Genomic DNA, 25,535 nt, shown 5'->3' with positions numbered 1-25,535 from the left:
GATCTCATTGATCTCCGACCGCTCGCTGGTGGGCGTGATGCGTGCGCAATGGCTCAGCCTTCTTAAGCATCTCTAAGAACTAAACGACGGTTCCTATTGCCGTTTTTCAGAACAACTAGGAGGAGTTGGGCGGTGCCACGATCATTCGCTGTTCCTTGAGCTCTACATTACTCCTACAGACGTCCCAATTACTCCAGTTTCGTGATGCCTTCCTTCTAAATCTAGTCCACATTAATTTCACTGCAATAGTGCAAAAAGTGTTTGCGTGCAGAAAGTGCAATGCACGGAACTGAATTGAATCCTTTCTGGAATAGCCAATGCGCTTCGCCCCGTTGAAGAACTAGGAAAGTTCATTCATCTGCTTGAAGACAAAAACAATCTTCAACAGCCGACCATTACTCATCGCTTGAGGTAATAACTGGAGTAAGATAAGGGGCAGTGGCTGGTTTCTTTCTGTTTAATTTTGCTATCGATAACATCATGCGAGGAACGGTTCATCAGTGTTCATCCTGTTCACACCATCACTCTTCACCAACCTTTAAAACACAATATATCTTAAGTAGGAAAAAAATAATAATAAAAATAAAAAAAAAGAGGTTGTTCCCCCCTCCCCCCCCAAAAAAAAAAAAAAAGAGGGGGGGGGGTTTTTAAACTTTTTGATTTATTTTCTTCTTCCTTCATAAAAAAAAAAAAAAAACCCCCAGATTAATAAAAAAAAAAAAAAAAAAAAAAAAACAATACCAAAAAAAAATTTTTTAAATTTTTTTTTTTTTAATTTAAAAAAAAAAAAAAAAATTTAAAAAAATTTTTTCCCTCTTTTCTCCCATTTTTTAAAAAAAAAAAAAAAAATTTCCACACAAACAAAAAAAAAAAAAAAAAAAAAAAAAAAAAAAAAAAACTAGTTAATTGGCTACTTCTGATCCAGAAAATGTCACAATGAACATCTTTACGCGGAATTTGATGTGGTATATCGGCAGACGTCTCTCGTCATCAACGTCTGTCTCTCTTTATAAGCATCAACGTCTCTCTACCTCACCAAAAGTGGCTATAAAAAAATTATCTTCGCCTCATTGGTCACATTCTGAGGATTCTGCCACCAGACCTCCTTGCTCGGCTTAGCGTATTTGAAGGAATCCGTCGAGCACAAGTTGGAGAAGCCCAACTGGACGAACGCGGAGGTTTTGAACTGAGGTATATAGGAGAACCTGAGTACATGCGGTCGCCATACGGATCACGCCAAGTTTCGCTGCGTATGGAATAATGGCGAATGGATTGATTCTGTGCAACCTCTTCACGAAGATCGGCTCGGCTGAGGACGACAGCTCAAGGACGACATTCCTCGTCGAGGATGCCGACATTCGCATCGCACGATAATATAGTCCAGTAATTGAGTTAGAATTGCTTATAGCTATTTATTCGGGGAAGAAATCCACAAATTGTAGATTCCCTATGGGAAATCTCAAATAGCTAAATACCATGGATCTCTTAAGAGCACGTTTATTTTCAATAGCTTCTAACATTGCTATTTACAGAGACGAACAAAGCATCATTACTGCGGTAAACATAGAACGAAAAAAATTGCATTTCTTCTCTTTTTGACTTAATTTGTGTACATCCCACTGGTTTTGAGTGAACGATTTTTCCTTAAATTTTACTTATGGATCTAATGTGCAAACGAAACATTTTCTTCGCATAAGATAGTTTAAAGGATTTTTCATTACTATAGTCCATAGAAGTTCGCAGAAGTTATCATTTTTCGAAGAAGTAGGGAAACATAATTTTTTTGTCTAAAAAAAAGAAATAGTAGTTTTTTGTGATGTTGTGTTGATGTTTTTAAATTCAATTAATTTTTAAAGACCACTTAGGTGTACCATTGCGTCTGTTTTTTTTTCTTGTTCAAAAGTATTGTTTGTCTCAAGAAAAAAAGTGAAGTTAATACAAGTTTAAATTTAAAATTACTCTAGTATGGAAAAAAGTTATAAGAAGAAAAGAATAAAAATGCAAAATAAATGCGTAATTTACCTTTTGGTAATTATTACAGCTACTCAGACACTGTTACTTAATCAATTAAGAGGTTTTTTTAATCCTAAAAATTGCTCACCAGAAAAAAAAACCAGTATTTCTCCAGAGATATTGTTTTTTTTTGTATTTCTAAATTATATTTGTCTTTGCGATCGACAATTACAACATCGCAAATTATCACAAACTTCATTAGCCGCTCAAATTCTTTATTTTCCGGAGGATTTTCAATATTTTTATTGTTCTCATTTGTATCGTTGTGACGAATTATTTTTTTATTCACCAAGATTTATTTCTTTCTTAATCTCTATAGAAATATATGTATGATATGTTGACGTTGTCTGTTCCGTAGCATTTTATCAGAGATTAGTGAGCAATGTTTTCAATAGATGGCATCTAATCATCATTGTGTCTCTTACTTCACTCAACATCCATAAACAAAATATTCATGGATGTATTATGTAACATGAAAATATTTTTTTTGTTTTGTTTTTTGTTTCCACTACTATGTCATCAAACCCGTGGATCCACAAAAAAAAACTCCTTTCTGGCAGTCTATTATGCATCAAAAAGAAGAAGTGTTTGTTCAAAAATTAGCATATAGTGATGTCTGTTTTTACGTGGATGTCGTCCAATTTGCGACTGGCTGCCATGATCAGTGTTGTCTACAACGTCTTTTTTTTTTCCTCTTCCTCCTCCTCAAGTGAAAATTCTGGAGAAAATTGAGGTGAAAATAGTCGTAGAATTAGGAGAAAATGTTTCCGGCGAATACCCCATTGTTTCGGCAAGAACTTTCCCAAGATGTTCAAAATTCTAAAACGTTTACATAATATCTAGAATTCATGAGAATATATATTTATATTATTATTATTATTATTACTATTATTTATATTATTACATATTCAAACATTATATATTTTATAATGACTTTATAATAATGATTTCTATCAAATATAAAAAGTATTATATTTCCATTATCCCTTACTTGTCATAAGGATTCGAGGATAGTGAAATTAATTATTACGTTTTTACGTTAATATTCGTTTCTATAATGTGTATCACAGTAATAGTCGGTAATCAATGAAATTACAACTAACTTATACATATAGTACCTACAGTAGTCATCAGATTTATTCAACCGAATTATTGCGATACATCGTCATCCATAACCATAACGTCATCCATAAATCATGTCCTTTCTCTGCTTCACGTCCTGTTTTCACTCTATTCATTCGAACTCGTTTTGTGCTCACTTCGTTGAGAATGTTCACCGTCAATCGAATATCCTTTTTAGTTCATGTCGTGGATTTCGAAGTTTTTTTTCTTTCTTCATCTTTTTGTTCAACGCATTCCAATCCTTTTGTAAAGGGGATTCTTTATATCACTATTACTTATTTTTAAAAAATTTTATATTATATCTATATAAAAGAGATAATAGTCCATTTAATTATTATGTATAATACGAAAATGGTTCACCACACACTCAGTTATGTTTAACCCTTCGTTTTTGCGTATAGAATTATAGTGATCGATGAGATCAATCCATAGATCAATAACTTCCTCAAACTAAGGTATTGTTTATTTGATCAATCACTTAAGGATGTTATTGACGCTTAAATTGATCAGATTTGCACAAGGCATACGATAAAATTACTTTACTAGTAGTTACAAGTAATATTAATACTACTATAATACTTTACTAGTAATTACATTATTTCATATAAAATGTCACTGATTAGTCCCATCGATTGTATTGTGAGGTTTCACCCTCATCAACCACAAAATTATTTTCTTTTTATCTATTATTTCTTTTTTCCTTTATTGCTATATTATATTTTATTCTCTATTTTATTTTTTTTATTTTATTCTCTTTTTCCTTTTACACCTATTAATTTAATATTAATTCTATTTAACTTCTTTCTCTAGTTTATTTTGTTCAACTTTATAATATCTAACAAAATGTTAATTCTATAGTTTAATTATCTACTTTTACATATTTATGTATTTATTAATTTATTAGCATATAATCCTATGCTATTTCTATGGTTTAGTTATCTTTTGTTTATTTATTTGTATAATAATTATTTATTTATTTATTTATTTATTGAAATGAACGACTTTGGCGTGCTTCTTCTATGTACATCTGGCCGATCTCGCATGACGTGACGAAAACAATTCGAAGAATAAAATAGTGCAAATGCACAAACCAACAATTTCACCATAAAAATGATGTCACCAAAGAATTTATTTAATTTCACACTATGCATGGAAAATAAAAAAAAGATCAAGCCGGAATTCTTCCGAAATGCATCGCCTCTAAATTATAAATTAGTCCGTCCATTTCTTCGAAACGAAGACACTGCTCTATGTTTATGTAAATTATTCCAAATTATATTGAGAAATTAGATTTATCCAGGGATCCAGAAAACACTTAACAAACAGAGAAGTTTTGTTGTGAATAAATAGTGTATTATTAGTGCTTTTGAATAAATTACCAGTTATTCTTTTGCTTTTCGACGAATACCCTCTCTTTTCGCCTCGTTCTAATTTCTGAATATACGCAACTGAGACGTCATCCACTATTTTTACTTATTTTTTCCTAGGGATTCAAGAATAGTAATTATTCAACAACTTTTTACTGTAATATATCTTTATATAAAATATATTAATCATGCCCACCGCTAAGTATTTTGAAACATACATAGATGGTTTCTGCTGCTTCTGTTCGTGTTATTCTTCTCGTATACCTTTTTTATTCGTTAATTTTCTGCTAGATGGGGTGTAGCGCAGTCGGTAAGGGGTCCTGCTTTGTTTTGGTGATCGATCGGTGGTTCGAATCCGCCTTAGAGTCAGCCATGCCTTTCATCCTTCCGAAATCGATAAATTGGTAACCAGATTTGTTCCGAAGAATGTTCAGAAGAAAATAAAAATTAGAAAAAAAAACGCTGACTTGACTCATCGGCTAGCTGCCGCAAATCACTCCATAGGTCGGTTACACGTTCGTGAAACTTCAAACGATTCTGAATTTAAGTGAATGTGGTGGCGCATCCCAAGCGGATTGATCAATCCACACACTTTATCCTTTATCCACTTCATAAGTTTTGTTGAGGGAAGTAATTGATGTACAAATTAAATAAAGGTTATAAAAATACCAACAAATATATTCAATAGATGCTCATTATTCAATTTAATTTTTTTACTATTGTTAGTAGAAGGAACTATACACCTGTCTACGGTATCGTTTTTGATATGTTGTATTTTATGTTAGCATATTTTGTATTTGCATTTTATGAGTACAAATGAAATAGAGGACCCTTTTTCTCATCTACGAAAGTATATAATTGTAGTAGTAGTCGCCGTTACTTGTTTGTTTTTCTTCCGTGATCGAGGCTGGATGACTAACCGTAAGCATTTCCTGCATATAACCACACACTCTATCGGGGATTTTACTCCTATCTACTTCCCTGTTATTTACTAAAGCCGATTAAGGGTGACGTATCAAAAAAAAAAATTGATGAGTCTGTCGGTTGACGCTTCAAGTCTGTCATTAACGAGTGCGTCGGTTCAAAATTGACGAAAAAATTGTCGGGATTTATCCATGAATAGATATGGGATGGAATTGTAGTTTACGAATAGTAGTATGAGCGTCATCATGCTTATTTCCCCCTAATAATCCGGAAAAAAGTCCTTGAAACAACCACATGTTGTTCCTTTTTCACAACGATGCAACTTATTACAATTAATAGAACGAGGGCAGGATTCATACTTTCTTATTTTTGCAAACGAGGTTTTGCTAAAACTTTGTCTGTTGCCCTCGACAACGTCCCCTTCCCTTTGATTGATTTGCATCAATGACTTATCCTCCCAAGTGCCTCATCACTCTACCGTAAGCATCTGTAGGGTGATGAGGCACTTGAGAGGATAAGTCTGATCGCTCCTGATTTTTCCAGGATCTGACGAAGGCGATAACGTTGAAACTGTTAGCAGTTAGTTAATAAAAAAAATCAACACTTATCTTGGCTAGAGCTCAAGCAAATCAATCAAATCAATCAATTGTGTAATGCCGAAATTCGGGGACAATCGAACATCTGCACTAAATTTCTCTTCATCAAACGGCTAGAAATGATCCAAAGTTTTTTGGTGGAACACATATCTCATCAATCTTCTCCTCTTTCCTCAATCCTCGATATTCTTCCAAGTACACCACGCAAGAACTCCAAACAGGAGAACAAAATGGGCAGTCTCAGCGAGTAGAGGAGGTGGGGAACTCTTTTTTTACGGATTATCACCCAAGACGAATAAAATTTACATATCCATAAACTGTGCAGCGATGTTGTCCATAAAAAGTGAGGACTTCGTCGCGGAAAACCTTCAACAATTCTTAGGTCTCCGATTAAGACGAAGTTGTCGAAACGACAGGATAAAAATAAATTTCCCCAAAATCTCAGTGGCAAAACAAGAAAACATAAATCCAGTTCACAATGTCGAGGTTTCAAAAAGTGAGGATTTGAGGATTGTTGGACAGAACAAGCGAAGATCATCCGTAACAAGTCCATAATTGTGCGGATCAGACACCTTCTGCTGCTTGCTTGAGTTATTGGAGTTATTTGACTCAATCGACGGCTTAGTGTTATCACTTAACGAGGTTACCAGGATTTTCCTAACGGCGTGTCCTCGTTAATTATAGCTGTGCCCAACCTTTTTGATCTACTTCCCGCACAGAATCCATCCATTCGCCAGTGTTCCATAGTCAGTTAGGATTAGGTGTTGGTGAGGAGTTCACGCGTAACTTCATGTCTCGCGTGAACTCCTCATCCAGACCGAGCGATCCCGGTAAATCAACAATATCCGTCAGTTGCGCCTAATGAAACGAAGCGATGTTACCAAGGATTTCATACTCCCGCTGGATGTTTAACTCGATTCGTGTGACCTTTGGCGGTTTGCTGGACAACAGCTTATTTTTGCAACATCTGGATAAATATCTGGATAACTTTGGCCATATAAATTTGCAAGTTATATGACTCGCACGTGCCCTGGGGGTATACTCAAACATCTGATTCCATTTAGTAGAACCAGGATCACGTCAAACAAATAGGAATCAAACTCATATACACGGACCCATTTAATTTATATTTTTGTGTATTGTTGAAGTCGGATTTCTCGATGGAGTTGCCCGCTTTCTAACGCGTAATAAGTTGCATAGTTGGGAGACGAAGACCCATAGGGCTACCATACACGTTTTTTTTCTGGAATGTTAGCTAGAATTGGCCGTGTTAACGTTCATACACGTTAACCTCATTTCTTCCTGTATCTATTCCAGGAAAAATCCCAAAATCGGTCGTCAATTTCGTGATATTCTGCCTTTTTTAACTTTATTCTTATCTTTGATTTTTTTTCTTTTTCTCGGTTACAGGTGTGATATGAGGGTCCTGCTTTGTTACACGTGAAATACATATGAATAAAGTCCTCAACTGAAAATGATCATTTAGTGATCGTGACTTCTTCTTCGATTTTCTGGATATGAAAATTTTTGATAGCGTCCATTAGCCGATAACAGAATGTTGGAATTCCGATTGAGTTGCTGAGGAGGTAAATATGAGGTCTGCGTTCCAATCCAAGTTAGTGACGAGCTAAGTACGTAATATGTATGTGTTGATAGTATGCAGTGATGAGCTCATTTACCGCTGAATACGGTGGATAAATTGATCGATTTCGATGATTACAAACATTATTCGCTAGGAATATTTGATACTTACTAGTATCCAGCCGAAATTCTCTTATTTACATAATGTAAACCGGATTAATAGCAGTTATTGACTTTTTTCTGCACTCATTCCATTCCTCATTGTACATAATGGGGGGAGCCGCATTCTCTCACATTATTATATTTGGTTGCATAAAATCCAACAGATTCCAGTGGACTCGATTTTTTTCCATCCTGTACAGAGACAAAATGTTCCAATGGATCCCTTTCGCGGGAAAAAATTTCTACATTAATCGTTGGAAATTAAAGAAACTACCAAATATTAAATGAACTATCAAATTTTATTTTTAAAAAATTAAAAATTCCTGTAGAATAAAATGTAATAGAGTGGTAAATTCGTTCTTTTTTTTCAGCAATAAAATTCTTCTGCGCAAGTAGAGCTCTAATGCTTTCCGTGAGAATCGCAAATCTACATAGTTCTTTCTTTTTTAGGTGTTGAGTACAGCTAATGGGAAATTTGCACTTTATGAAGTATTACTAGTCTATAAAATTCATGAATTTATTCATTAAATGAAAAATGTGAAAATGTGAAAATTTCACGAACAGGACAATCTTAATATATCTAAATTATGAAAAAAAAGCAGTTATGCAACATTTAATACTATCATTTCCTATTAAATTTCATATTTCATTTAGGCCTGAAAATTTTCAATGAGTTCCTCTTCCACGAAATTAAATATTTATGTTAGAATTTATTCTTGAAAAGAAGAAAATTCTTTGTGTATAAAATTTTTTGTCTTTCCTCTTTCGAAAATGTAATGCAGTTGAAAAGTGTTCAAAAAAGAGTTTTCGTATTCATTTGCATAAGAAAGAAGATAATTTGATGTAATTACGAAGTTTATGTCCTGTCATTTTTTTTTGGACACTAGGTGGAGTGCGAATTTCTGGAGAGTCTAGGCTCTACGACTCTGCTCCACCCTTCCTATTACCACAGACGTTCCCGGCATTCCATTTTCACTTGTCCTGGGCCCTAAAGCAGCATTTTCGTGAGAAAAAAAAAGCTTTTTAAAAATTTCGATGACCTCGTAAACCTCATCAGCGACTTTTTGTCGTCGCAACCGCTGTTTTTCTGGAGAACGGGCAAAGAAATCTTACTTTTACTCTTACTCGTAGTTAGATGTTGATAACGATGAACGTAATTACCTCGATCCTCGATTGGTTCTCGATTTGTACTAATAAATTTTTTTTATTTTAGAAATAAGAAAAAATATACAAGGACCCAAGAGGTAATTTTTTGTTTGTTTTCATAAATTTCATAACGTAATGATTCCTAATTTGTCTTTCATATTCGTCAATCACCATGAAATCTATTAAACAGACGTCAACACATTTTTTTTTTAAAAATGAGGACATCCAATATTTTCTTCCATGTCTCTTTTTTCGGTTTTTTCACATTTTGCTTTACTTTTGCTTCTCAAAATTCCTTTGTGCAAGCCAATAAAAGTGTTCCATTTCAATGATTCTTTTGTTTTCTATTGTAGATGACGTTTATTGGAGCTAGATAGAGAAATGCAAGAAAAAGTCCTCTGAAAAATCCTTCCTGCTTCCTTTCAAGGCTTTCCGACATTTTTTTACAATCTTTAGATTTTTAGATACGATTTTTTTTGTAGAAATTTTACCCGAAATTTATAGCTCTCCTTACTTTGGTTAGAGTAAAGCGACTTCACTATATTGTAATTTGTTAACAAATGTTTTGATGAACTCTTCTCATCGAAACAAATAAAAATAAGCAAAAATAAGAAAATTCATTATTACTTGTTTGTTTTTTTAATTTATTATTATTTATTTATTTGTTTTTGAAAACAAATCAATTTCAAAATATTTGCCTTAAATTATATCCTTTTTACCTTTCATATGTATGTCGTAAAAAGTCAAATGAACTCCTGAAACAATCTCAAACCCATTAGAAACAATGGATAAATCCAGAGTATAGGTAAATAAAATCAATTTCTTCACTGAGAAAGCAAAGAAACGTGGATTTTGCATGGATTTTTTTCAGGGTTTTCCATAACTATCGTTTGTTGAAATACTAAAAAAACGCACATTTTATGTTAAACGCCTTAAAATTTTATCCGGTAATTGTTCCAGAATGGAAGGTTTACAGAGTTCTTTTGCTCGTTAACGATCTGAATGAGATATTAAGCGTTTCTCTTTTTCTGGACCTATTCATTACGTATATACAGATTACTTCAATTGAGAATTACTTGAAATCGCCCACACATATGGCTGGTATCCTGAGAATTTTGTAGAGAAATGCTCTCCATAAATTCTTGAAGGTAAACCTTTTTTGATGTGGAAGAGTTTTTTTCTTCCGGCTATCACTCCTCTCCAGGGAAAAGACGAGTTGTATCCGATTAGATCTATCCCAATTTTCATTTGATTTTTTCAAATCAAGGATTTCTTTGTAATATTGTTGTATTTGAAGGAATAAGAAGTTTTTCCATAAAAATAAATGACGTGAATTGCTTATAGTGCCTGTGATCGTGACTACAATGCGAGTCTCAGCTCATCCTGGATCTGACTCCTTTTTTTTCGAGGAATTTTCACTCATTTTCTCTATTTCACAAAGATATTCGGATATTTTGCGACTTTTCCTTTATTTTCTTCTGATTATCATTTAAATTCATTCCTCCTTTTTAAGAGATATGCTTGTGGTGCCTGTGATCCTGACTAGAATGTCAGTCTCACCTCATCCAGCCTATGACTCCTCCTTTTCTTTAACTCTTTGCACTCCGTTCTCCTCGTCCGTGCGAAATCCAAAATATGTACTTTAAATCCACTGTCTCCATAGCGGCAACACGTTTTTTCAGCTTATTTGGGCATTTCCAGATTAGAAAAAAAATAAAAGTCGCTCATTCCTGCGGTCTTCTGCAGTGCATTTTTACTTTTCTTTGCTTATTTTCTTTTTCTACTTCATATATTTCGAAAAGGAAAGAAACCAGACTGTTCTGTATGTTCAAACCGAGAAGAAAAGAGAAAATGACGCGAGGCAAGCAAGTTTTGTGATAGTTGTCCTGGGAAGCGTCGAATCCATGTGTGTGAGTACATCCAAAAATACCACACTTTAAGGAATTTCAAAATATAAGCATTTTTTTGTTACTATTTTATAAACTTAAATTGGTTAATAATGGTGTTTACAACAAATAAATAATATTTCAATAATTGTGTTTTCTGCTTTATAAATTATATGACTCAGGATAAGGATAGCATTTGTAATGAAAAATTGCTGGATTTGCTACCGTTCCATGTGCCTGACTAGGCTGAAGAGTGCAAAGGCTTAATGTTTATTTATTTGTTTACTTATTACGTTCAGTGAAGGGCTAAAAAGGATGTATCAAAAAGAAATACAAAACAAATACAATAAATTCACAATGAAAAGACAGAAAAAGAATGTAGCGATGAATAAATTGAAATAAATTCAAAATTATCGTTAAGATTTTGGGGAAGGTGTTGTGCAGTCGGTAAGAGGTTCACTGTAACTGCACGATCGATGTGGATCGGAATCGCACCAGTACCAATCAAGACCTTCATCCCTCCGATATCAATACGTTTGTTTTTGTGTGGGTGAATAAAAACACTTTGACACATCGGTCCGCCCCCGCAAGTCATTGTAAGGCTGCGCGTGTTCGTAAAACCTCAAAGATTCCAAATTCCGGTGAAAACAACGTTGGCGCATCCGAAACAGTTGGTAGGTCAGAGAGTTTTAACTACTCATTTCTAATCCGTGCACTTTCGGAGACCGAACATTCTTATTTCGACTTCTTTCGTCAGAGTCCTCAACGTTCATCTCAGCAAGAAAGCACTCTTTTTTTAGAGATTTTTTTGCAATTTATTCATAAAAAAAGAGCTTTATTCTCAAAAAGCTGAATAAAAATGGTCCCACTCTTCTTTTTCAAGTTTTTTTCCTGCAAGTTAAGGGAAAGGTTGTCCTTTTCCTAAAGGAATTCCTTGGGAAAATATCTCCCAAAGATTATTGAGTACTGTAGAGTGCATCTTGTGAGAATCGCAATAATTCACACTAGAGATCTCTTTGAACTTTTTCAAAATAATCGCTCCTCTACTGATTTTCATTTTAATACTGCTAAGAATTATTATCATCAAATGTCTAACAATATACGATTTTGATTTTATTTTTTATTTGATTTTTATTTGATTTAAATAACTTTCCGAATGCAATCCAGGTTTTTTTTCGGGAATTCGGATTGTTGAACACGTATTTTTCCCTGTTTTTGAAGCACCTACTTTACTTAAGTGGGTTCTCCTAGTGGTGGATACATGGATACATCCGTTAGCTCAGTCGAATGGAATGGATGTAAACAAAACGAGACATGTAACAGATTATCCGAAAATCACAGCTCCTGCTCATTTCCCTTCATCTCATTAGTCACTCGAAAATCCTTAAGAATATTGTCCTCAAAATCCCCTATTCGATTGAAATTGCTAGTTAACGATGTTTTGATGTTGAAAATGTTAGAAACGTTGTTATTTGCAGTCATTAAACCTTTTGTATCGTTTTTTTTCGTCATTTTCCTTGTTATTACGTATCCAAAAAAAAATCCTGGACACATTAATCATCCTGATGAATCTATGTAGAAACTTGATATTTTCCTGATAAACAAATATTTTGAGCGAATGGAGCAAATCAGGATCCGCTCAGGACTCATCATATTCCTGTATTCGTTGATAACAAATTTAGGGATTTCCTAAGAGGTTTTTTTTTTGCCCGCATTTTATGCCATCTTTTCTTTTTTCACTTTTTTCCCTTCTAAGAGAGAAAAAAACTTTATTACTACGAATAATAATCGAAATCAGGAGTAATAATTGATTCAAGGAAATTTTTCAAAGGTATTCAAGTAAACAAAAAACTGTATATTAACTGTTTCACACAATTTCTTCTGCTAAAATCTTTTATTTGATTTCATCTGAGTTTTTCTTTTGATAAGATTCTAGTTCTATCCAGATAAATTTTCAATTACGTTGAAAATTTTCGTACTGTAGAAATACTTATTTAGGTCTAGTGGCTTTTTTTTTCACCTATGCCTGTATCCAGAAAATGACAGCCTAGAGTTTTTTTTCATAGTAGTAAAATCGAAATCTGCTATTACAGCTTCATTCGACTTCAGCTTAAATTGTAATTTAATATACGCCTCTGAGGCATTAATTATATTGTTGACTTCATTTCTCTATGATTACGCATATTTTAATTTCACTAACAGTTGCTCACACGCATTCAATTTTACTCTATTTATTTATTTATTTATTTACTTATTTTAAAACACTCATAGGTGTGCCATAAAACGAAAAAGAAAAGAAGTAGAGCTCACGGGAATTTCACTTAAGTTTTATAAAGTTTTATATATGTTTTTTTTTTCTTTTCTTCTACACATCCATAGAATCGAATCCAGTAGCACCGAAACATATGTGTCCAGAAATAATCCATATTCCCATAGCCTCTCGACACATTTTATTCTCTTCCTATTTTATACAAACCAAGCAGCTGTTGTCCTGAATAAGCCACTAACGGAACTGGAAGGAAATTAAGCAGATTTGCTTGAAGTGAGAAGCTAAGGATTTTTTTTTTCATTTAAGTATGTTTCGAATCCTTTAACTCCTCCTTTCCAAAGAAGTTTGTTGTTGTTGTCTCAACTTCACCGTGTTTTCCCTTCCACTCACTTTTCTAACTTATTTGAAATTTTTCCCATTTTTTCCAGAAAGATTCGTAGCAAAATTTCACATTTCTACAAAGATTTTGATCTCCATCCGTCTTTTTTCTCTTGGTTCCCATCAAAAATCTACTAAGAATTCAGAGAACATAATAGTATGATCGTGAGAATTTTTTCTACATACCCAAATTTTTTCTCATGGTAATTTTTAAGTACTTCTGTGGATTATCGTTGTTTTGATCGTTTCATGGAATTTGTTAGCGTTGATGACGTTTCCTCCTTTTTTTTCGGTTTTCTTCCTTTATATATCCTAAGAATACTGCTTACTTACCTCACTTCTTACCATCACTTGAATTTTTGTGAATTATTTTTGATAAGGATAGTTTCACATATATTTTCAACAAAAAAAAAACATATGGTAAGAACTTCTTATCCTCATCACGGTGTTTACGAAAGCACAAAAAAAAATTGCAATTAAATTTTCAAACCTCATTTTCAGGCTGCAATCTTCATGGTGGGAAACAATACTGATCAAGAGTATGTCTCGTTTTTTTTTTGTTCAAAGAAAAGTTCTACTCAAATTTTATAACATTTTATAAATTTTTTCCTCTCAGCTATGAAGCATTGGAGGAAATTTTTGCGTTTAATTCACAATCGGATCATGGAGATTACAATGAATACAAGTTCTTGGCTGCTATTATTTACAGTGCTTTAGCTATAGGAGGGTAAGAAGAATTTTTTTTCTAATTTTTTATTTTCTGGGGAAAAAATTGTCTCTTGAAACATTCATTTTGTTTATATTTCCGTAGCATTGTATATTTTTATATTTTTTTATAGTATATTTTTAGTTTGGCTGCAAATATTCTTTTTTGTTATGTGATATGGAGAACTGACAAGCTACATACGGTTACACATATGTTAATGACAAATCTTGCCGTTTCAAATATCCTTTTCCTGATGTTTCATCCACCATATTTCCTTACAACATTTATTCTGGAATCAAATTGGAAATTTGGTAACATTTTTCACAATTTTTGATTTTATCCTAGACTTTATAGACACGTTTTATAACGATACTGTAACATCATTTTTCAGGATCTATCATGTGCAAAGCATCGTTCTCTGTGGGTTATGTTACTGTGACAGGTTCGATCGATTTTTTTCCTTAAAATCGTTTGCTTACCTATATTAATTATCTTGTTATCATATTAACAGAACAAAAAACTTACTACTTGTTACTAGATATATTTTTAGAAGGTATTTATTAATGTTATATTTAGAAATTAACTAAATAGTACAAGTTAAATTTATGAAAAATCATATTTAGGCTCTTTCTACTTTATGTGTTTGGTGGCTATCGATCGATGGTTGGCAATATTCTTTCGAAAAAAACGTATGGATCGTGAACAATGTATTTTTTTAACAACGGGAGCATGGATATTATCCGTGATTGTGGCATCACCATACATTTACAAAAGCCAGGTTTGTAAAGGAAAAATACACGTTTGGTCATTCTGATATGGATTTGGGAATTTTTTTTAAAATTTACAACTAGCTAAACGTAATAGAGGAGAGATTTCAAATTAGGGAATGCTACACTTTCATATACGTTATTCTCGAAGTTCTGGATTAATCTAATTAATCCATAAAGCAATAAGAAAACCTGGAAATGTTTGTAGTTGATGTATTTCTTATTTTCGTGGTTTATTTTTGAATACAGCTAATTTTTCAGGAAATAAGAGAAAGGATTTCTAATCTTTTCTTCCTGTTTTTCTTATATTACTCCTTTTCGCCTTCCATAATCTACTAAAATAATTACAATTTTGAATACTGTGGCTTATCTGTTGATATTTATCTTCTTCTTTTTTACTTTTAATTTTTTAATCAAAAAACTATTATAGCGTTAAAAAATTTTCATAATTGTTCCTTACTTCCTACTTTTTTTTTTGAGTTTATCAGAGTGGTATATTCCCATTAATGATGATGGGACTCCATCTTCCAGACTTCCCGGAATTCATCCTGGAATTAAAAAGCGATAGTTAATGAAAAACTATCAACAACCACAGAAATAATTAAAAAGAGATGCAATCTAATTATAAATATCTTTTCAGGTATTAGATATGAACATTTTACTGGATGATGATCCACTAAAAACTGTTAAAACGGAAGTAACACGATGTGGTGCTGAAAGTATGCCATGGGATGATATTGCACTAATTGTTAGTAAATTCTCTTCGGGACGCAGTATACGGTGACGATATAAATGTGACAGTATCCGTTTAATTCCCAAAATAAGCTTTTAATTACCTCATTTTATCGTTAATTGGCTCCATGCATTCGTATTGAATTCGTATTTTATTTCCGACCATTTTTAACGTTATGGTCATCTTCGATGTTTTATAGCATGGAAGCATAAAATTCCGGAATATTCATGAATATATTGCACGGAAAATTGGAAATGGAAATTGAGGATGTAATCGAACACTACCTCAGTAAACAATGTAAAGCAGAAGTACAGAAAAGTTTTTTTTTTTTTTTAAACAGCACTTTTTATTCTAATTTTAGCAGATTCAAAGAAAAATGACAAATTTCTCCCTGTAATCAAATAACCGTGAAAAATTTATTGTGCTAATCAGTTGAAGCGTTCCAGGATACCCATCGTCACCTAGCAACTCAAATAATGGATTATTTCATAGTTGAATAGGTCCCGGTGATGTGTTTTCGTAGAATTTTCGAATAAACAAATAGCATAAACACGATACCATTAGTTTTTTTCTACTTGATTACGATAATGTGCTGTGTTTTCTGCAAACAAATACCCAAGGGGTTTTTTTTTATTTTGAAAAAAAAACATTTGAATAAATTCACACGAAACCCCGTAAAAATACGATGGTTAGTAACGAATTAACGAACGAAAAAAAAAGTATTATACGTAATGATGAGGAGTTTTTCTTTTTTTTTTTTGGAATGACGAGTTTGATGAAAGAAATGATCCTGGTGTAAAAATGTGGCTATTTTAAAAGAAAAAATCTAATTCTGCATCTTTAAAACGAGGAAATGCTCTTTTAATCTTTTTTAATAGCTTTGGATTTATTTCTGAGGCAACGAATGAGTCCTGTGAACTTCTCGTCTACCGTTTACTGCATCCTTTCAATAGTAAAAATTATTTTTTGAATCTCATTCATTGTTGAGATTTTTTATTTATTTTTTTTTAGCTCACTATTCTTGTACAATATGTTGTTCCATTAGTGATTATGATACCTGCATATTCTCATTTATCGTATTTTCTTTGGCAACGGCCTACTGTAGGAATACAATCGAAGGTATGTGAATGTGGATTTCTTTCATGGATTCACCTATATATTCAAATACTACATTTATTATTATGATTTATTAGGAACGAGCACGTAAAGCGAATGCAAAACGGAGGCGACTAACAATTACACTTATTGCCATCGTTGCGATCCTATTAAGTTTTTTTTTTCTCCCTTTCCTCTTATTTTTAACGATATAAACATGTTTACCGTATTATTCATTTATCTGTATGTGTCATCGATAGGAATATTATTCAACTTACTGTAACTAATTAGTTAGTATTGAATTCAGGACACATACATGTACATTTGCTTGTTATTTTCGTAGAATAACAGATGTGAATGGCGACGACGATGTTCATAAACAAAACACTCATACGACGAATTTTTCGACTTTGTTTTTAGATCTCTTGTTGGTCACCGTTGTTTTCGGTTGGGATCCTACATCGTTTTCATCCAGAAGTCTCATTTCCCCTATACATAATCACATCGATGATCGCATTGGTTGGTGTGTTGGTAGGTTGTATTTATTCTACAAAAACAATCGCAGCAAGCATTTTTTTTTTTGGAATACGTTTTTTAAAACATGGGTAAAATTAGTCGACTTTTTTGGATTAAAGGTTTTTTTCTAGAAAAAAAGGTAAAATTAGTCGACTTCAAAGAAGTAGAAGAAAAATAAAACTTTTTTCTACTAAATCTTTAGTTATCACTTCTACTTATTATTATTATTTTATAATTAATTGTATTATTTATTTTATCATAAGAAATGATTAAAAAGAAACTTTTGCTATACTATACTAGGAATGGAGAGCTATCCAGAACCCCAGAACTTATTATAGGAGCAATACCCAGAACTCCATTATATGCTTATTAATTTCTTTCCAGAAGGTGGCTGAAAAACTGGGCATTAATGAGATATTGTAGTTCCTGAAATGTTTTTTGAAATTGTTTTTTTTTCACTTTTTAAATTCTTTTTTGTTTGTTTTTTTTGCTTTCTAAACATGAAGTTTATGTGTCTCCTTTGAAAATCGCTAGCATCTTCCTCTTTAGAACCATCCCAATCCTTGAACCACAATAATACAAACCATGACGAAAGCAGAATTCTCTAAGATATGGAATAATTTAGTGTTTTTTCGTAGTCCCATATGGCATGGATACCAGAATTTTTATTTTATTGGTGTATTATGGATTAAGGAAGAACTGGAGAACATTTCATGTTCACTAGCAGCTAATATCCACTGACATCTTATGGATTAGTCGATCCGTTGACATTTTGTGGATAATTCGATCCGATAAGTGTGTATATCATATACATATATTGATGAAGCAATCTAACACAGTTTTGACGTCACTACCATCAAAGTTTTTTTGCAAAATATTTGAAAAAGCTAGCCACAGGAAGGAACTTGAACGACTCCGTGTTGCTATCAAAATTTACCTTCGTGGATTTTAAAAATAGCTAATCGCTGATTTGTTATGATGCAGTTATGATTCACGAATTTAATCCACAATTTCATTTACAAATTTTTTAAAAAACAGCCATAGGCAAATTTTGGTTTTATGAATCAGTTTATATATTTATTTTCAATCCATAAATCATATCCTAATTAGTAATTAGTCCTAATTAATTAGTCCAGTTGATTTTAATTTCGATTTTTAATTTTACAAATTAGTTCAATTCATTTATTTCAGTTATAATTTTAGCTTGGTGATATTTAATATTAATTTGTCTTTATTTCCATCTCTATTTTTTCTTTCGAAATAATTATTTTTGGAAAAATCGATTTTGCTAAAATATGTCGAAAAATTTCTCTGTTGTGCTCGACTAGCTTCTTGGTGATACGGGGGGAAACTATGCTGTGCTATTTTTGTAAATATTAGGAAATATTATCATATTTAAATTATTACGGAAATTTGTTAATTTTACGTACTTTTAGTGTACACCTTTGTGTTACATGGCAAACGATGGTTTTCATCAACAAATCGTTCAACTTTTCCCATGTTTACAAGTGAATGAAAATCCAAGTGATCAAGCATCCCAGCGTTTTCTTGGTACGAATCCATTCCACATTTCTCTTCACAACTTTAAAATTATTCTAATTATTTCTATTCCAGAAGGAGAGGCAATTACACGACATAAAAAAGCTGCAACCGTTGCCACTTATAATACAACGGATACATCCGTAGCTTTACACGAAAGACAAAAAGGGAGTAATGAGACTAATAAGGTTGGTTTTATTTTTACAATAAAATAATTTCAAATAAAATTTACTGACGATGGATCTGTTTACGTGGTTACGCAGACGGTTTTAAATCCACAAATATATTAGTGATAGGAGAAAATTGTGATTATTCCGATTAAATATAAATATTGATATAATCTCCGAACAGCTTCCGTTTATACTTTACAGTCGCCCATTCTTTTTGGTTATCTAATTGAAATGGGCTATTTTAGTTTTTGTCACCATAAAATAACTCTCACTACTTTTTTAATTCCTTATTTTTTCCGTAATTTGTATGTTCCTTCTAAATTTCAGGGTTAACGCAAAAATTCTTTTTTTTTGTTTACATTTGTTATTTTTGGAAAATTAGAGATCTTTGCCATGTGATATGATTACATGTCTTATCTGTATATCCAGAAGTTTCATGTGTATGGAGTAGTCATTATTCCTATCCGTAAACTATTTTTTCGTCCTTAATCCCTTCTTATATACCCTAATCAGTGACGGCGTAAACACGTCAAAACAATATTTTGAAAAATTATTATGATTCCTCATATACGTCATGTTAAAATACTAATAAGATGGGTATAGCGTAGACGGTAAGATGTTCCGCTCCGACTGCTCGATCGATCGATGGTTCGAAACCGCCCCAATACCATCCAAACCCTTCATCCGTCGTCGATAATTTGACACCAGACTCATCTCTGAGGAAAGTATTCACTTGTAACACATCGGAAAGCCTTCGAAAGTTATTGTGTAGATCAATGAAAACATCAACAACTCCCAAGAGTCTAAATCCTAACTCGTCCTGACTGCATTCAGACACGTTTGTGCATCCTAAGCGGATTGAGTAACGCCAGACATTTTATCCCTTGGTCTTTAACATATTAGCAAAAGATTTTCTTCCTCGTTATCCACGATTTTATAATTTTTGAAATTGTAACATTCGATTCTCATGAATGTAGATTACAGATGTCACCGGGCTCTTCCCCCAGGGTACATTTCCCAAGTAAATAACGCTTGAAATAAAAAGTTACTTTTCTGGATTTGCATGGCATGATTTTCATGGATGTCATTGAAGTGGAAAATTACGAACTCATTACATATGTGTTTTCGGTAAAAACGTGGAATTTTATCATATTTTTTGATGGATGTGTTATTTTTAAACATTAAAATTGTACATTCGTTTAGCATCCCAATGCGTCAACATCCCGTTACCAGAATCTTCTGAATTTTTTTCATATTTTTTAGAAGAAAAATGCAAGAATGGAACACTTTAAAAGTGAGACAACTCATATTCAACCAGTAATGGCATTTTAAATCAGAGGATATTGCATGGCGCTCAATTTTTCAATCCATGATTTTTAGGTGAGGAGCGAGTTCCGTATTAGACACAAGTGACTCAAAATTTGCGTTCTACGTGTCATTAGACGTTAAAAATTGGTTATATTGGAATTTTTGAGCATTAGAAGAATGTTAGAAGTTAGATCTGTTGTACTTGAAATAGCGTGTGTGGCGCAGTGGTAAGAAGTCGCCACAGCGACTGTAAAGGGTCCATGGTTCAACCTCATTTGAGATCAATTAAGCTTTTTTTTCTCCCAAGGATCCACGAACAGATTCCACGGGATTTGACTCAGAGTATAAATACATTGACTCCATTGACTGCACTTTACTCTATATAACTATACAAGCGTTAATGAGACCGTACGATCCTGAATTTAAGTACTGGAGAGGGTAATTGAACGGGATGTATCCTGAAAAGAATTAATCAGTGATTTAATTTTTATTTATCCTTTCCTTACCTAAAAAAAATTCGAAGAAATGTAGCAATTACATAGTTGAAAAGAGTGAAATCATCTTAAGAAAAGGTAGTAATTTTACTTTGCCTCCAGCATATCCTGCCAATTACAGGGATTTTGCTATAATTACATTGTATCCTGCATTTCGAGGAGGCAGAGGTGTCTTTACAGCTAAATAGTGCCGTTGTAGCGCAGTTAGTAAGAGTTTCGGCTACGAATACACGATCAATATTTCGGAACTGCTCGGAGCCAACTAATCTTTTCACCTTCTTCTGTGTCTATAAATTGATACCATCCTTGCGTTTTCACTGTTTTTATTCTTTATTCCTTGTTACTTACTAAACAATATACGATAATTTATGGATTTCTATTTTAGGATTCTCCAATAACATCGAAGATTCCGTGCAAAACAAATCCCAACGATGATCAACGTGGAGATATCGTATAATGAAAAATTTCTGTACAAAATATGTGCACCCCAGGATAGTTTCGGGATCGATACGGATGAAATACAAGAAGTTCTCAAAACACGACGAGCGTTCTTTCAACGTAATTGTAAACAAATATGGACAATTTATCCTTTCGCTGAATCTCAGCATACGGCAGAATCTTCGAATTGTGCCACTTCGATGACTTATTATGTATTAAAAGGAAAAAAAATGATTTTTTAAAAGTATTTTCTCATTTTTAAACATGAAAACATCATTCACATCATGTATAGAATGTCAGTGTTTTGTTTTTTTTTATCTTATAAAATTTTCTCTTTCAAAACGGGGAACCAAAGCTGAAATGTCTGCTGTGGTTGTGTATTCATGTGTTACTGTATAGAAAATAAAGATCAGAATTTTTGTATTGTTGTTTTTTTTTCTAGAAAAAAATTTTATTCACTACTCCCCTGCCACAATTCAATCTTTTTACGTAAACACAGGTACACAACAATGCAGAAGTAAATATAAGCAAATATCCTTTTTTTATTGGTAAAAATAAAAAGTAGAAAAATTCCTTAGTTTATTTCACATTAGATTTTCTTCAATAATGGACACAGTTGCGATCGTCGTTGACTTCCACATTCGTATAGAAAAATGTTTGTTTGATTCTAATGAGACCGGTCCACGTTCGGAACCGTTGAATTATCCTATAATGGCAGGATTCAAAAATAATACATTGTTGACCAAATAAATAAATTCCTAACGTTGCAACCTACCCTATAATTCGAACCATTGTTGAGCACATACCGATCGATACTGATTGTTTCCACTCTGATTGTTACTTCAGGTTTTTTTTTTTTGGGAGGAGGGAGATTTTGTGAATCGGATGTCCTTGCAGGAAGAATTACAATTAATAATTTCTGAACTCTTTTTCCTGAATTTATTGCCAATACTGTCTCGGATAGCAGGAAAGGTCGGGATTCTAAGAGCAGGAGCAGTCCCTCCCTAAAATTCGCCATTAGCCGTCTCCATTTAATTCCAGAAATTTTGAATCTATAACTATAACAAGGAAATCAATAACAATCAATATAACAAGGAAATCAATCCGGAGAGTTCAAAATGAAAATATTCCGTCTTACAGTATCCATTCTAATCCAAAAGATTTCTTCAATGTGTTCACAGTGATTAAACTTGAAACTATGATCATCCCTGTTTTCTATTACTGTAACATGCGTGGAATTTTAATTTAATTTCTCCTCCACAAAAGGATGAGACGGCATTCGTTTCATTTCATTTTCGTCTTAATAAATATCGCTTTGGACTTTCATAATGAGATTCAATTAATGGTTTTCCTTAACTGGTTCTTGCGTATCCGATTGTTGCTTTCTATGTACTATGTCGAAAACGAAAATGAATCCCTTTTCGTCGCCTCGTGATTGCATTCCGAAACCAGTTGAGTAATGTCATAGGTGTAATCCGAGAACGACGAATGATTTCTGGTTTGGTTAGATTTAATGAAACATCTCCGGGAATAGTAGCTACAGCTACATCCAATCGTACAAGAACATCGATGTAGAAATCTTTTTCGAGAGAGTTTTTGAGTCTTTTTTAAGAAAAAAAGTTTTTAAATTAGAGATACTGTCAAAATTTTGTATTAAGGTATTTTTAAGAGGAATCGATGCCTATATTTTGCATATTATTCCTTTTTTTGAGTCTTTTTTAGGAAAACAAGTGCAAAAATATCCTAGAGAAAATAGAAACCTCCGTCCTTAAATTGTTTACATAAAAATGAGCAAGAGGACAAAGAGGACATGGACATGTTGCTGAAGGGAAGTGAACGTAGACAATTTTTCACGGATACACGACTAATCTTTTATCAAAATCATCTAAGAAAATCTTTTTAAAATGACCTACACAGGTATGTATATATAAGGTTAATATACAGGTTATATATAGGTTATATTATACGGGTTTTTTTTACATATTTGTATAATATTGTGAATATTCATTTCATTTCAGAACGTAGGGACTGTCGATTATACTACAGTACACTGCAACTTTCATGAAAACCTCCAAAAAAAAATTTAAATTAGAGATACTGTCAAAATTTTCTGTTAAGGTTTTTTTTTAAGAGAAATTGATGCCTATATTTTGCACAATATTTATTTCCACGATGTAATAGGTCCTAGGCATGACCTATAAAATTCTGTTCTCACTGAAATCAACTGAATTCTTAAGCGAAATTCCTTGTCGCCTTTTTTTTCATCTCACATTTCTTTGGAACTAATTAATTATCAACCACTGTGACTAACTGTCGCCATTCCACACTTTATGTGCATTACAGTAATACGATCAGATCGATAAGATTGATTGCATCATAATCGGTGAATGGACGAAAATGATTTGATGGTACTAAAGTGAAATGTGCCAATTCACCAATTCTAGATTAATTATTTAAAAATTTTACAATTTTAGTAAATAAAATAAATATAAGGACGCGTACATAAATATATCTTAAATTCTCATATATTTAAATGTTTAAAACTGCTTTGAGAAATTTTATTATCTTCACAATAAAGCTATGGTTTGTCATTTAACAATCATAAAAAATTTTCTCCTAATGCATAATTTCTCATATTATAACTAGATGTTCTGTCAGAAAACCCTTGACAGTTGTGGAAATCACTATGAAAAAATTCGTTCCTTCACACTTAAATTCGAATAATTTTCATGACACTGTGTAATTTGTGTAATTTCTCGTAACAGCAAAAAAAAAACGGTGAAGAAGAAAAGCAATTACAACAAATTGCTGGCTGTAATTCAACTTTCGCTCACAAAACGTTTTTTCCCCCCTGTTTCGAAAGTTAGGATCAGAAAACTTTTTTTTTTCTTTTTCTTCGAATGCGCACGGAAACGGAAGAGGATTGCGTCATGCTAAAAATCTTAGATTGGAACTGGTTCTGTAAGAATCTTACACTGAATGAAAGAACCTATTAATTAAAATACATACGTACGTATTAAAACCACGTATGTTGCGTACTTTTCATATACGATGTAATATCATGCGAAAAATTTTTACGGAATGAAATTGATTGGAATTTTTGAGGGAGCAAAAACGTTAATGTTGAACCTCTCAACGATTAAAACGAATAAATAAAGTAGCTAGGCATGTGGTTCATAAATATACGCTTGATCACGCTCAATTCCCCGTATTAATCCAGAAAAAGGCGGTGTGACTCATCCTAATGTGATCACGTCCGCCCAACGATGCAACTTCTTACGGCGAATAAAACAGAACTAATTTCATCGTCGTTCAACGTCAGCAATCCAACTATTGATTTTTTCTTTTATTTTTCTTGCATTCTTTCTGTCTTTTTATTGTTTTTGCTCTGCTTGTTTATGTCGGTACTTGCCTCATTTCTCTAAGATTTTTTGAGGGTTATTTTTTTTTGCCAAACCATTGATCATATAAGATAAACAAATAAATAATGCAACACAAATAAACAGCAGAAGCTGCCTTATCCCCACAAACATAGATGCGTTACGAGTTGCCTTCGTTCTATTCCTCGTAATAAGTTCTATCGTAGGGAAGACTGGATCACACGAGACTGTGCAGACACCTTCCTCTGGACTACAACGGATATTGGACGTTCATACTCGTAAAGTACACCGCTAGCCCTTTGTATTCCGTGGAGAAACCAAAACAATGTCGATTTCCTGATACGTTCCCCTTAAAGAATCCAGAAAACATTTCCCACATAATAATCCTCGTGGATTTCCATCTGATCGGATTCTAAACTGATTCACTTGGCATATGGTAATCCGGTAAGACTTCTCATACCTTCAAAAAGCAATTGGTATAGGTTTATCCAGGCAAAATGTGAAATTCTGGAAGTGATACGGACCAAACAATTTAAGAAATGATTATTGAGGTAAACTGAAGGTGTACAGACGATATTAATGGAGTTTTCTGAGACAAAAAAGTCCTTAAGAGTTACTTTAAATATTTAATCCCTCATAAATTTAATGTGAAAATTAGCTGATGATAGGAAAAAACGATATGTAGTCCTTTTATTTCTACTTTCTATTTATTTTCTATTCTCTATTTATCTAATTAAAAACCGGTAAAATTCAAATGTGATTACACACATTATCGTTAATAAATTATCGTTAATTAGTTGTGGGGTGAGACCGATCGACGAATGAACGGCGGTTAGCGGAACGGCTTCCCCTGTATATGACATAAACCACAGAAATGATTAAATACATTAGATTTCTTCACGTATAATGTGCTGAAAGAAAAACTATTAATATCATTAGAATTAT

General features: G+C 32.8%; 1 protein-coding gene across 2 annotated transcripts in view; it reads left to right on the top strand.

Moving 5' to 3' along the window:
* Nucleotides 1-21,229, top strand: part of RB195_021434 (uncharacterized protein) — a gene marked incomplete at both ends in the record, with an annotated part of 33,286 nt that extends 12,057 nt beyond the window's left edge. Inside the window, 12 exons of one of the 2 annotated variants that reach the window (XM_064208162.1) lie at nt 13,946-13,983; nt 14,061-14,171; nt 14,295-14,461; nt 14,542-14,592; nt 14,774-14,928; nt 15,558-15,665; nt 16,662-16,769; nt 16,844-16,903; nt 17,166-17,276; nt 18,698-18,812; nt 18,876-18,988; nt 21,158-21,229. In XM_064208162.1, coding sequence (XP_064064042.1) covers nt 13,946-13,983; nt 14,061-14,171; nt 14,295-14,461; nt 14,542-14,592; nt 14,774-14,928; nt 15,558-15,665; nt 16,662-16,769; nt 16,844-16,903; nt 17,166-17,276; nt 18,698-18,812; nt 18,876-18,988; nt 21,158-21,229 — 1,209 coding nt within the window. Of the gene's footprint in view, nt 1-13,945; nt 13,984-14,060; nt 14,172-14,294; nt 14,462-14,541; nt 14,593-14,773; nt 14,929-15,557; nt 15,666-16,661; nt 16,770-16,843; nt 16,904-17,165; nt 17,277-18,697; nt 18,813-18,875; nt 18,989-21,157 lie in introns of those variants that run through there. The other variant, XM_064208161.1, reaches the window with a different exon arrangement.
* Between the last annotated feature and the right edge of the window lie 4,306 nt (nt 21,230-25,535).

Source organism: Necator americanus, chromosome X (assembly GCF_031761385.1).
Source record: "Necator americanus strain Aroian chromosome X, whole genome shotgun sequence".
Lineage (NCBI taxonomy): Eukaryota > Metazoa > Nematoda > Chromadorea > Rhabditida > Ancylostomatidae > Necator > Necator americanus.
Note: the sequence above shows the minus strand (reverse complement) of the source record. Positions and strands in the feature narration are given on the sequence as shown.